A 14,403-nucleotide genomic window follows, 5' to 3' on the forward strand; every position below is an offset into this window, starting at 1 on the left:
TATATATATATATATATATATATCCTGGGGCCCTTTACTACGATCCCACAACGGCCCTTTCACATGTTCTGCAGTGAGCTCCCTTCCTACTGTATTGGACCCCCCAGGGTGGCAGAAAACAAGAGATATATGTCACCAGCATACCAAGAAAATATAAGGGTCCAAAGCAGTGGGAGAACTATCAGGGTTGCAAAGGTTGTCTTGCCACCGAGTCCTGGTGTTCTGCCATTGTGGGGTTCCCCAGCCTCCTCTTGCTGTCCTGCCCCTGCTATTGACAGCGCTGGTCTGGCATCTCTTGGAATTTACAGGCTGGTTCTCCTGTCCTAAGGACGGGAGAATTCAGTCTGTTTTTTCAGTAACTGAGAGTCCTGGAGGAGTCCTTCCTGCAACCCGCTCTCCTCCCTGTCAATGAGGATGCAGGGGAAGGAGCAGATTGGGCGGCCGTGGTTGTGTGAGCGCTTGCATTATGCAGTGTCAGCATGCAGAGGGAGGGGGAGGAATCATCCACAGGAGCTGACTGGGGACGCTCTCCCTCTTAGACATTGCCTTTTTGTAAAAAAAAAAAATTAAATTGGGGGGCACATGGTGGGGTACAGCATAATTTTGGGGGGGGGGGGGGTCAGGGCCCCCTCTGGCCCCCCTAGTGACACCATTGGTGGGGTCATAGATGAGGCGGGGGCCACAGCTGCAGGAGAGCCACACACGATGGCTTGGCAGACGGGATTCATCCTGCGGGCCTTGTATTTGACACATGCGGTCTAGAGGTTGGGCCTACTACTGCCTACTGTTCAGCATCCACCTTCTACTGCAAATTTCCTCTTTATAGTGGGGTACACCATGACTTCCATGTACAAAACAACACCCCTGGCTCCCACAGAAGTTTTCGCCTATCATGTTGAATATTTTCATGTAGTTTACAATGTAATTCTTACCTCAGCTCCTGCAGGATACAGCGCGGATCGCAGAGTCCCTCACACAGAAGTTTTGTCCCTGAGTCCAACAGAGGATTACATAAATGCAGTCTGGTGAGAGATCGACTTGTGATAAGAACAGAGCGGAGATACTCACAGATCCGAGAATACAATCCGCAACGATTAAGTCTAAAGAGATATAACATAGATATATCTATGGTCAAAGTCACTATAAATAATGTCTTTATTTTACCATACAAGTCATAATATACATTTGCACTGCTGTTTTTTATGGAGGTTAAATTTCAGAAGCCTGTAATTATTTGACATATTATTTGTGCAAGTGTACTTGACTAAAGGATTCGTCAACCTTGGGTCTTACCATTAAATTAAAGACACAGACTGCGTGACATGGGTTTTATAAGGCCACAGCAGCCAATTTTATTAACCAAATAATAAATAACAAAAAACATGAAAAAATTTAACACATACCCTTAATAACAAAATAATGTACAACAGCAAGAGGTCTTTGGGTGTCTTAAAAAAGGCACACTTTATAACTGTAAATGGTCTATATCCTCAGCTGTACCCCAACAGGCTCGAGGACACTCGGACAACACAACTACTTCCATATTCCCCTCCCCCAGGGGATTTATCTCCTGGGAGAACCACCGCTAACAAATGTAAGCGCCATCCTTAGATGGGCCCCACTACTCCTGTGACCATGTAAAATTTGTACTGACACCCAAAGACCCCTTGAACCGCCAACTGCTGTGACAAGTTCGAAAATACACCACAACATTACATTTTTACCGTAGACAACATGAGTTATATATTTTTTTTTTTTTTTTTTAATTTATTCCTCATTTATTTATTGTTTTTATTATTCTTTTTTTTTTTTTTTTTTTTAATTATTCTTTTTTTTTTTTTTTTTTTTGAAAATAAGGTTGAATCACACAAACACCTTCACCCGTATTCCTAAAATACCAATACAACCCATACCTATACAGCCTGCTGACTCCTAACACCAGGGCGGGAGGGTGGGAAGATGTCTCCTCTCCAAACTTCTCCGAATGATGCAGAATCCACCCCCTACACCGGACCCCAACCTCTGGATCCAGCCCCCACTGACTTCTACCTCCAATCAGGTAAGAGCTGAACTTATGCCCCACCACTGACCTGACTGACCGTTCCCTGACCCCTGTTCCTCCCATAGTCATGCATCCCCTCCGTCTATTCTCTCCTACGGGTCTCACTTGACTAAAGGATTCGTCAACCTTGGGTCTTACCATTAAATTAAAGACACAGACTGCGTGACATGGGTTTTATAAGGCCACAGCAGCCAATTTTATTAACCAAATAATAAATAACAAAAAACATGAAAAAATTTAACACATACCCTTAATAACAAAATAATGTACAACAGCAAGAGGTCTTTGGGTGTCTTAAAAAAGGCACACTTTATAACTGTAAACGGTCTATATCCTCAGCTGTACCCCAACAGGCTCGAGGACACTCGGACAACACAACTACTTCCATATTCCCCTCCCCCAGGGGATTTATCTCCTGGGAGAACCACCGCTAACAAATGTAAGCGCCATCCTTAGATGGGCCCCACTACTCCTGTGACCATGTAAAATTTGTACTGACACCCAAAGACCCCTTGAACCGCCACGTGAGCTTGATTGAAAACCTCATTCAAGCGAATCCCTCCACACCTGCAACGCCCTTGCCACACCCTCCTGAAGATCCAAGGACCATATATCTATGCCCACTGCATTTAAGTGAACACCGTCGTCTCGCCAATAGCGAACAGACTGATCCTCCAGCTCCCTGTGTCGAACTACTATGCCCCCGAGCCGGGCCACAAACCTCCCAACCTCCCTATTCAACTTAATTCTGGCTTTGTTAACCCTGCTTACGGAGCGGGCGAACCGCCACACTTTTCTTGCCACAATATCTGACCACACAATAATGCAGCCGGGAAAATCACGTAGCAGGCGCAAAATATCAAATTTGATATCCCTCACCAGATCCCTGGCAGCCCGCACCCCTAAATCATTGCCCCCTGCCTGTAAAACTAGAACATCTGGGGGCCTGTCAATTCTGGAAAAATAGTGAAATTCAGGAAGGACCTGGCCCCACATCATTCCACGAATACCCAACCATTTTAAGACGGCCTCACTCCGAGAAATGCCCAGTTGCCTCCCTTCAGGACGTACATCAGCCCTAACAGCCCCCCAGAACACGTATGAATCCCCCAGAATCCAGACCAGGCCAGGAGGAAGATCTGAAAGAAACACAAAAAAGGAACATAGAACCACACCCGCATACTCATTGCAACTTCAAAGCAAATGAGGGCGAACATAAATCCTAAAACGATCAGACTCCCACCTCCCTATACGTCTCACTACCTGCGAACCCAAACCCCACCTAGCCGCTTCTGTTGCTGCCCCCACACGAAAGGAGTGAGTATTAAACTGGGAAACCTCCCTGCCCGCCTTTTCCAAACAACGTCGAAAAACTGACAAAAATTGAAAACGCGACAAGGATGAGCCATCCTTGTGCATCAAAAAGGTTCCCGACCTCCACCCCCTAACCCCAAGATATCGTTGCACCGAAGAAACCGGGCAAACCGATTCCGGCAGCACCCGAAACAACGACACAGAAACCCCTTTTCCCAATTGATCAGTTTTAGACTTGCCAATATGAATCCGAACACAATCCCCAGACAGGGTTACGTCCTTCAAACTTAACCCCCCTACTCCACACCTGTTCTTGCTAACTAGTTCCCCAATGCGCAACGCTCCAAAAAATGCTAACGCAAAAGCCACATTGAACAGACTCACCTCATAAACAGACGTACAAACCCCGGGCAACAGCTCCACCAACTCTTGAAGCAACTCAAACGAGACCGGGCGCCTCGTATCCGGCAGTACTCTCCCCCGCCGAAACCCCTTCATGGCCTGACGCACCCTAAAATCCTTTGTCATATCCACCAGGCCCTGCATCCGAAAGAGAAAAGCTAAGGCAGCTAAACTCTTGTTCATTGTGGACACTGACTTGCCTTGTGTAAATCCCGTCCCAATAAAATACAGCAACAAAGCCACTTGATCACGCGATGAAACACCCCCCCAACCGAACTTACCAGGGTAGACCACTCACCCCATACCGACGAGTACGCCGCCCACGTACCCTCAGTCACCGATCGACGTAGCAGCTCCGCAGCTACTCCAATGCCAGTCTCCACAGCCTGTCGGGACAAGGAACCCCCAGTTGCTCCGACTCCGGCGCCAACCTCCGGAACCTCTCCCACTGGAAACGAGACAAAGAATCGGCAATGGAATTCAAAACCCCCGGAACATGAACAGCTTGTACAAAACAGTTCAGACTTAAACACTTTAAAACCAGGTGCTGTAACAAGCGCACCACCGGCGGAGAAGAAGCGGACAAGTTCGTTATAACCTCCACCACCCCCAAATTGTCACAGTGAAAACAGATCCGCCTATCCCGAAATTTGTAGCCCCAGATTTCAACCGCCACCACAATCGGAAATAGTTCCAGTAACACTAAATTACGTAAGAACCCCGCCGAACTCCATTCTTCTGGCCACATCGCCGCGCACCAAGCCCCCTGGCAGAAAGCCCCAAAACCAGAACTCCCTGCTGCGTCAGTGAAAATATCAAGGTCAGATGCTGCCACAACCGGAGCCATCCATAAAGACCTGCCATTGTATGTGGACAAAAACTCACCCCAAACCCGCAAATCAGCCTTCAGCTCACGCGAAAGCCTGATGAAGTGATGCGGCTTCAGTACACCCGCAGTGGCAGCACATAAGCGACGACTAAAGATGCGTCCCATAGGCATGATGCGGCAGGCGAAATTAAGCTTACCCAATAACGACTGCAATTGCCTAAGCCTAACCTTCCTCGCCGCCTCCGCCACCCCTTGACGCAAGTCCTCCAGTTTGTCGGTCGGGAGACGACATTCCATCAGACGCGTGTCAATGACAATGCCCAAAAACTGCATGACTGTGGAAGGACCTTCCGTCTTCCCCGGCGCCAAAGGAATTCCAAAACGTGACGCAATAGATTCCAAAGTGTGCAACAGCACTGAACAAACTGAAGAATCCGGGGGGCCGATGCAAAGAAAATCGTCGAGATAGTGCAGCACCGACCTCAACTGAGTCTCTTCCCTAACTACCCATTCCACGAAGGTGCTAAACACTTCAAAATATGCGCAAGAGATGGAACAGCCCATCGGCAAACAACGGTCCATGTAAAACTGCCCTTCCCAACAGCAGCCCAGCAAATGCTGACTGTCCGGATGTACTGGCAGCAGACGAAAGGCGGATTCTATATCCGTCTTCGCCATCAATGAACCCTGGCCAAACCTTTGAACCCAACCGACCGCGGCATCAAAGGAGGTGTAAGACACCGAAGACAGCTCCGGAGAAATGGCATCATTTACCGAAGTCCCCTTCGGATACGACAAATGATGAATCAACCGGAATTTGTTGGGTTCCCTTTTGGGTACCACCCCAAGGGGAGAAACGTGTAAAGACGAAACGGGGGGTTGAGCGAATGGTCCGGCCATTCTCCCAAGTTCCACCTCTTTTGCCAGTTTATCCGAAACAACCTGGGGAAATTGGCGCGTTGATTTCAAGTTTTGAGCCAGCGGGGACGGGGCCACAGGTCCCGAACACGGGATCTGAAAACCATGGGCAAAACCATCAGCCAAAAAACTTGCCGCCTCCCTTCGCGGATATCTATCTAGATACGGTACCATCTCGGGAAGGTTTACTGGTGTCCTCCCTTTTTGAGGCCGACTCAACGGGTTGGGACTTTCCTTTTTTGAAACACTTGGCATAACTGTGGGAGCCCCCGCAACCAGAGCACTCGTGTCGGAAACGACAGTTTGCGCCAAAACGGCACAACCCCTCGTTAAACTGCCAACAAATTCCCTTTCGCTGTGTGGCCGACTGTCCAGCGGCACCCGAACCGCCGGCCCCTCCAAGAAAGGGCTGTCCCGAAACCCTCGCCTGTGACATGAGCTTCATCCAAAGCCCAATGTCCTTGTGGTCCCAGCGCAAGCCCGGACGCAAAGCCTTGCGCTGGCGGAACTGCTCGTCATAGCGCAGCCAAGCAATTCCCCCATAAGTTCGATAAGCCTCCCCAATGGCATCCAGATAACAAAAAAGCGGAGAACAATTCTCCGGTGCTTTTTCGCCAATTACGCTAGCCAAAATGGCAAACGCCTGGAGCCAATTCCCAAAGGTGCGAGGAATAAGCCTCCAGCGTCGCTTCTCCTCCTCCTCCTTCTTGCTTTCGTCCGCCTTGCCCTTGTCGATATTAAATTTTTCTAACGGCAAAAGAGAGAATATTTCAACATATTCCCCTTTCCAGATCTTTTCGCGTACCTCTTGCTTTAGATGTACCCCCAGTGGGCCCTCAAAGCACACATAAATCTCGCACTTCGCCGCATCCGCCAACCGCACCTTATCCTCAGAGGACTCCTTCCCTTTATTCGCGTCCGCCCCAGTCACCTCCGTCTGTGACGCAGACGTCACGCTAACCCCGGCGGACCCCACCGCCCCGGATGCCGCAACTGCAAGCGGCCCTGCTGAGGGGGGGGTGAGAGGAACAACAGAGTCCACACCAACGGCAGCGGGAGCCCATGCCCCAACGGGCCCCTGAGATGCTGAAGAAGACCCCGCCGGATCAAAACGAGCCAATAACTCCCGGAAACCTGCAAAAAATGCGGACAAAACCGGCGCAGCACCCGACGCTCCTCCCGCCACTCCTGACACTGAACTAACCTCCGAAGAAACCCCCAAATTAACCCCCCCCACCTGACTGGTATGTAAAGGTAAAATTGGCGACTTACCAGGCTGCAGCCGCACCGCCACTCGACTAGCCGTTCGTCCGGATCCCAGCTGGCTCCGCAAAGCAGGACGCCTCCCGACCGACCGATCGTCTTCATCCGCGCTGGTGATCTCACCGGACTCAGCCGAAGAATCTTGCCGCGGCGACGTCCCCTGCCTCCTTTGCTCGAGCGGCTCCACCTCAGGGCACCTGGAAGCCTCCTCTTCTGCCCTGGGCTCTGTTCTGTCCATGGAAGAACTGCTGGGCACAGTAGTACCCCCAGCTGTAGCAGGGACGCGCTGTCTCTTTAAGGGGGCGTGTCCCCCAGCCTGGGCCTTCTCAATCATCCTGCTGCGACGTCCCGCCTGTGATGTGGATGGCGAACCAGCAGAGGGCGCTCCCACCCCACCGCTGCCCGTGACAGTAATCTTCTCTAGCTGAGCACCGCTCTGCGCAGCAGCGGCAGAGGGAGCCGAACGCTCCGGAGCCCTGTGTCGGCGGCTGGTGGGGGACGATAACGGTACCCCCCCAGTGAGTATCCCTGAAGCCTGGGCATCATCCTCTCTCCGGACAGCTGAGGGGCAGGGACGCCCCCCACTGCGCATCCCGCTGCGTCTCCCCCGCTGAGCAGCCCTCCCACACAGGACATCTACACGGGGGGGGGGAGGGGGAGGGCTGCCGCACGCTCCGGCCTGTGCTGCGAGCATTAGAAGAGCGCCGTGGGGTAGGATTCCTCCCAGGGCCCACCAAGGAGGCATTGGCAGGCAGCCCCATAGTAAGCCCTGGAGGGTCCCTGGAACAGGGGCTCCTTCTCGCCTGTGGAGCCCTAGGGACAGGAGACGGGCTAAGGCGCTCCGGCGGGCGCACCTTTCTGGCTCGTTTCCTCCCCGGGGAAGAAGGGACAGGTGAAGCTGAAGATCCTGACCCCCCCAGTACATCAGCCAGCTGCTGCTGCAGCCACTGAGGGCCCCGTTCGACTGCTGCGGCCCTGACCTGAGCTAACAAGGCCTCTAACTCACTCATCTCCCTGTCTGTCTACCTGCAGGTGACCAGCACGGATGTCCCAGGAAGATGTCTCCTCTCCAAACTTCTCCGAATGATGCAGAATCCACCCCCTACACCGGACCCCAACCTCTGGATCCAGCCCCCACTGACTTCTACCTCCAATCAGGTAAGAGCTGAACTTATGCCCCACCACTGACCTGACTGACCGTTCCCTGACCCCTGTTCCTCCCATAGTCATGCATCCCCTCCGTCTATTCTCTCCTACGGGTCTCACTGTATACTCTGTGTATACTCTGGATGACCTTTGTACCTTCGTATAGTTGTTTTGTTCCAGATTGATAATACCAACCTAATGCCGCATACACACGGCTGGAATTCCCGACAGAAAAAGTCAGATGGGAGCCTTTGGTTGGATATTCTGACTGTGTGTATGCCCCATCGTACTTTTTCTGTCGGCATTTTCGACGGACTTAGAGAACATGTTCTAAATCTTTCCGTTGGAAATGCCGACGGAGGTTATCCCGTTGGCAAGACCGACCGTGTGTATGGGGCATTAGCTGAATGTCCTCCTCATACAGGTTTCAGTCCAGCGTTGTGCTTGAAGTGATTGTGAAGGATATGTTAAAAAAAGAAATAAACATATTTATTACCTGCAGTCCTAACCTTCTAAATGTATGTGTGTCTCCACATTGGAAGCCAGTGCTGGGACATTTAGAGCCCAGGGCAAACATGCCAAACTGCGCCCCCCCCCCCAGATGTATGAGCATTATGTGTCAGCAAATACCCCCCCAAAAAAAACACCGTATCATAATCTGCATGCTTACCCTCTAAGCATAATTCCCCCTCTTCCCAGTACAAATCCACCCCCCTGCTGAAATCCCCCCTCTCAGCACAAATCTTTGCCCCCCCCATCCCCCAAATCCCCCCAGCTCTAACATCCCCCCTTCACCAAAAAAAAAAAATTACCTCTCCCAGCACAATTCCCGTACCCTGAAAATGTCCCCTTCTAGTACACATCTCCCCCCCCCCCAGTTCAAATGCCACCTCCCAGCAAAAATTCCCTCTCCTAGCGCAAATCCCCCCCATCCCCCCCTCCCAACAAAAATCCCCCTAAATCACTACTCTTAGCACCCTCCCCAGAGCAATACTTACCCCCTGCCACCCCAAAAATTCCCCCTTTCAACTCAAATCCTCTCCTTATGCTGCCCCCCCCACCTCACAGTGCCCAGGGCAGCCCCCCCTTCTGCCCACCCCATTGTCCTGGCCCTGGTGGAAGCATGTGCATGCTAATGGATAGATAGGGGACAGGTGAGCCTGTAGGTAGACCATACCTCCTTAAAGGCACAGGGGCACACTGGACACCCAGCACATAGCACAATGGCAGCAAAGGTGTCCAGTGTGTCCCCCCACCAAATTACACAAGTAACAAAAAGATGGCCCCTGCCTCCACCTATAACTGTCCTTCACAGCAAGGAGCACATGGAAGGGCAACACATGAAAGACAGGACAGGGTAATTCGGTTGGTAAGCAGACTGGTTGGTGAGTTGAGCTGGGAAATTTCTCTGGTTTTGTCGTTGCCCTTCCATGTGCTCTTTGCTGTAAGGGCCAGTTATAGGTGGGGAATGGGGCCATCTGTTGTTAAGAGAAAAAAATGCTATAAATTTCATTTGGGTACAGTGTTGCCTGACACAATTGTCAGTTAAAGTAATGCAGTGTGGTATCGCAAAAAATGGCCTGGTCAGGAAGAGGGGTAAATCTTTCAGAGGTCAAGTGGATATATATGGTGAGAGTGGAAAATATTGTGTTGTCGCTCTGAATACTAAACAGCAGTCAGCACAGCAAAAGACAATTGCAAATAAATACCCGTATATACTCGAGTATAAGCTGAGTTTTTCAGCACATTTTTTTGTGCTGAAAGTGCCCCCCTCGGCTTATACTCGAGTCAAGCACTTTTCTGGTGCAAAGAATGACATTTTCCGAACCAAACTTGGGGCCCCGTATCTCGGGACCACTTGGTGCTGGGAACCCCAAATTTGGTGTGCAAACCCAGTGGAACTAGCACTATAATATATCCAAAGCTGGGGTACCTAGCAACAAGTGGTCCTGAGATATGGGGCCCCAAATTCGGTTTTGGAAAATTTCATTCTCTGCTGCAGTAAAGTGCCTGACATTTTCCGAACCTACTTTGGGGCCCCCGTATCTCGAGGTCACTTGGTGCTAGGAACCCCAAATTTGGTGTGCAGACCCAGTGGAACTAGCACTATAATATATCTAAAGCTGGGGTTCCTAACACCAAATGGCCTCCAAGATATGGGGCCCCAAATTTGGTTCGGAAAATGTCATTCTCTGCTGCAGAAAAGTGCTTGACATTTTCTGAACCAAATTGGGGCACCGTATCTCAGGGCCACTTGGTGCTAGGAACCCCAGCTTTTGATATGTTGTAGTGCTAGTTCCACTGGGTTTTCACACCACATTTGGGGTTCCTAGCACCAAGTGGCCCCGAGATACGGGGCCCCAAATTCGGTTCGGAAAATATCAAGCACTTTTCTGCAGCAGAGAATTAAATTTTCCGAACCGACTTTGGGGCCCCATATCTCGGGGCCACTTGGTTCTAGGAACCCCAGCTTTGGATATATTATAGTGCTAGCTGGGGTTCTTAGCACCAAGTGGCCCCGTGATACGGGTCCCCAAAATCGGTCAACTGTGTCCATCTGCAGCAATGTCATTTCGGGACCCTTTGGGTTCAGAGACCTCAAATTTTGGCTGCAGTTAGGGGGCATCTAGGAACCCTTAACTATTGAGTTTTAAGTTTAGGGGACCTATGGCTGCAAATGGGCACAGTGAGACTGCAAATGAGCATTGTTGCCCCTCTTTTCCACTTACAGTAGCTGCGCATTTCTCACCCTAGGCTTATACTCGAGTCAATAAGTTTTCCCAGTTTTTTTGTAGTAAAATTAGGTGCCTCGGCTTATATTCGGGTTGGGTCTTATATTCGGTAGTAAGAGATTAAATGTGCAGCGCTAATAAGGACGGTCACTTAATAATAAGAGACCGTATGGGTGATAATTGAATGGGTTAAAAACACATATCATGACACATGTGTGAAAAGATGAATGTATAATGAAGTAATAAACTTGATGAGTCCACAAACGTAACTTAAAATATCAGAGCCACTAAGTGACGCTGATCCCAGCGCTCAGTCTATATGGAGGTTAACTTGCACTCTAGCCGCTATTATAAGAATCAATAAAATATTAAAAATTATGCCTGGATTAAAAAAAAATCAAAACATTAACAGCACTAAGGCTAGGTTTCCACTAGTGCGTCCCCAAAGTCGCGCGATTTTGCCGCGATTTTTTACCGCGATTTTACCGCGACTTTTTACTGCGATTTGAAGCAATGCCTGTATCTATAGACCTCAAGTCGCATCAAAGTGGGACCAAAGTAGTGCAGGGACTACTTTGAAGTTGCTGCGACTTGAAGTCGCACAGATATGAACGGTACTCATTGGAAATCATGGGAAACAATTTGTCATGCGACTTTTCAGTCCCAAGTCGCATGAAAAGTCGCACTAGTGGAAACAGAGCCTTACTGTGAATATCTATAAACATTCAATTTTATAATATTACATATATTGCAGTTTTTAAAAAATTCCCATGCTTAACAAAACCAATATAAAGCACAGATTACAGCACAAACGCCATTATCAACCAATGTGCTGAACATCAACATAAAAGGTAATGTCCATTCACATCCTTATTCACTGAAGAAAATAATAATAAGTGGAGTCCATGCAATAAAAATCAAGCGTTTGTATAGTGCTTCCAATCCAATCAGATCTTATGTGATGAATTTACAGCCACTACACCACCACCGATGCACCACGTGAGCACCCCTTTGTTAATCTACTCACCAAAGGTAAGTATATGTAAAGCCTGTAAAGTCCCCTCAAACTGAAAGCAAATGGATTCCTTCTGGATATACAGCGGTCCTTATCCGGAATGGCTCAGTGTGGTAGCTCGGACATGCAAACATACAAGGGGATGCTTTCCATAGTGTAAAACTGTTTATTGAAAATGCTAACCCCCCCCCCCCCGCATACAAGAAATGCTTACAAGATTATTGATGTTAAAACAGCATGTCTCACACGGTTCTGCATCAATCTCACCCACGCCTGTAGTTCAAAGAACTGCCTGCTACGATGAGTCCCGGGATGACGCTTGGCTGTGATCGACAGGTGAGTCATGTGGTCACGCACTGACGCGTTTTGTCATTACGTCTTTAGAGGGCTCTCTGAAGGGCCCTCTGAAGCATGAGTTCACAAACGTGATGAATAAAAAATAAAAATAATAAACATAAAGTCCACAGATGGAAACTAGGTGTTTAAATTAGTCTAGGCAGATGGATAACATGCTCATGACATCAATGGGAGGACAGGTGAGAAGAGTAGGTATGGGAGATAGCCACCACAAGCAATGAGAAGGATTTACCAGAATTATCGGACTCAAAAGGGCATACGCCCGATGAATCGTCAAGGCTTGTGGTGAAAACACACCAACGGATTGGAACGTCCACGTCTGCAGCTTCTGGAACAAGTGAGAGATGATCACACCGTCCTTCAGATGGTTCACAGAGGATAGGTATTCTCAGAGAGAGGTGGACCAATTCTTTCCCATATACTCACACGATGTAACCACTACCGTATTCTTCCGTGCCCAGCGCCACCTGCCACATGCCTCCTAAGGCGCTGGTGACAGGTAAGTGTACCCTAATGTGCTAATATGCTGTGCATACTTGTACATTATGTCAAAGTTTACTACCACTTTAATATCACAGGATCCCAGGAGCCTCTCATGGGGCCCCCTACTGACCCGGTGGCCTTTGGGCAATGCCCAAGTGCATAGTTGCCAACATTTCAAAAATATTTTCAGGGACACTTTTTTTTTCCAGTGGTATAATTAGAGTAGCTGACATCCCCAATGTTCCTCTATACATGACAGTAGTAATCACAAAATTAAATGAGTACCAATAATGGGTAGAACAAAATGAGGACTGAGAAGTTTTCGTTTAGTTGAACTAACAAAAGTGTGTCCATTCCTGATGCCTGAGACCCAGAACCACGCAGCAGCCTGTCCTGGAAAAAAAAAATCTGCCAGCATGTCCCCGCAAGCTGACGGAGTTCTTCGCCGGATCGCGGCCCCGGGGCTCCCAAGATGGTGCCCTCCTCTCCTCACCGCGCAGCCGCTCATCCCTCCATGCATGAAGGAAATCATAAGACAGACTGCACAATGCCACCAGCCCGACCCAATGACTCCACCAAGCAGGCTGCATCTTCTCCATATACAGTACCCTCTCTTTCTCGCCCAGCCTTGGTAGGCAAGAAAACCTTAACCTTTCCCTCCTCTGCTTCTCATGCCTAAGATGCTGATTCAGATGAGGAACCTGAGGCTTCTCTAGCAGAACTGCACTCTACAGATAATCCTGTATCTGAGAATACCTTTTTTTTTTTTTTTTTAACAACAAGGTTGGTCTTTATTGAGATGACATCATATTACAATTGGTAGACATACATTGGTTGTGTACAAATTCGAAGTAGTATGTGTACAAGAAAACAAAGAATAAAGAAAGAAAACAAAAGGCATAAAAAAAATTATACAGCGTAGTACAGACTACTCTCCTCACATATACACTTCAGTAGCGGAAATTAAATGAATACTTGCACACTGAACAATAAGGGATGGGAAGCAGGGGAAAACCAATAAGCACAGCTCAGTATCAGAGAGCATTACCCAATCCTGCGTAGCTATAAGTTAGAATTGCTCAACCCAAGGCAACCAGATCCGGTCAAACTTCTGTGGGCAACTCCTATTTAGGTATGTCATCTCATACATAGGTAGTACTACGTTAATAGATGAATCCCAGGACTCCACCCTTGGAGGCGAGGGCGACGCCCATTTCTTTAGGACTTCTTTTTTAGCGTAGAAAAGTAAGAGTGAAACCAGGATCTTCGTATATCTGGATCTCTGATCATCCTCATGAATACCAAATAGGCAAACGCCAATTCCGGCGATACAGGTAGTGTTAGCTGAAGTCGGATATTAATACTTTCAAAGACCCTGACCCAAAATGTTACCACTAATGGACACGTCCAACACATGTGTATGTATGTACTTCCTGGGGATTGGCATCGGGGATAGTTCGGTTATCTATGAGGATAGATCCGGTGCAGCCTCTGAGGCGTATAATATATGCGGTGTATAAATTTAGTTTGCAGCAACTTATCTCTAGATGATATCACTAGTTTATATCCCACCTCGAAGCACTCTTCCCAAGCTTCCCTGTCTAAGCTAGGAACGTCAGCCTGCCACTGTTCCCATAACCTATCTATTTTAGGTGAGTCCACTCCCAGTAATGTAAGGTATACTGTAGATAAAGTCTTTGTCAAGGTTTCTTGAGCAAGAATACCTTCAACAGGGTCTATTTTTATCCTAATAAGTCCTGGGAATTGAGCCCTTATGGCATGCCCTAATTTATAGTACCTGAAAAGCATTCTTCCTGAAAGTCCGTATCTTTCCATCAAATCCTGGAAGGAGAGCAATACCCCCGTCTGGATGATGTCTTGT

The 14,403-nt window shown here is 48.6% G+C and overlaps 1 protein-coding gene across 1 annotated transcript in view; it reads right to left on the bottom strand.

Moving 5' to 3' along the window:
- Positions 1–14,403, bottom strand: part of LOC141133778 (NACHT, LRR and PYD domains-containing protein 3-like) — a 115,608-nt gene that overhangs the window by 43,261 nt on the left and 57,944 nt on the right. Inside the window, exon 8 of the mRNA XM_073623334.1 lies at positions 933–1,100. Coding sequence (XP_073479435.1) covers positions 933–1,100 — 168 coding nt within the window. The remainder of the gene's footprint in view (positions 1–932; positions 1,101–14,403) is intronic.

This window comes from Aquarana catesbeiana, linkage group LG03 (genome assembly GCF_042186555.1).
Source record: "Aquarana catesbeiana isolate 2022-GZ linkage group LG03, ASM4218655v1, whole genome shotgun sequence".
Lineage (NCBI taxonomy): Eukaryota > Metazoa > Chordata > Amphibia > Anura > Ranidae > Aquarana > Aquarana catesbeiana.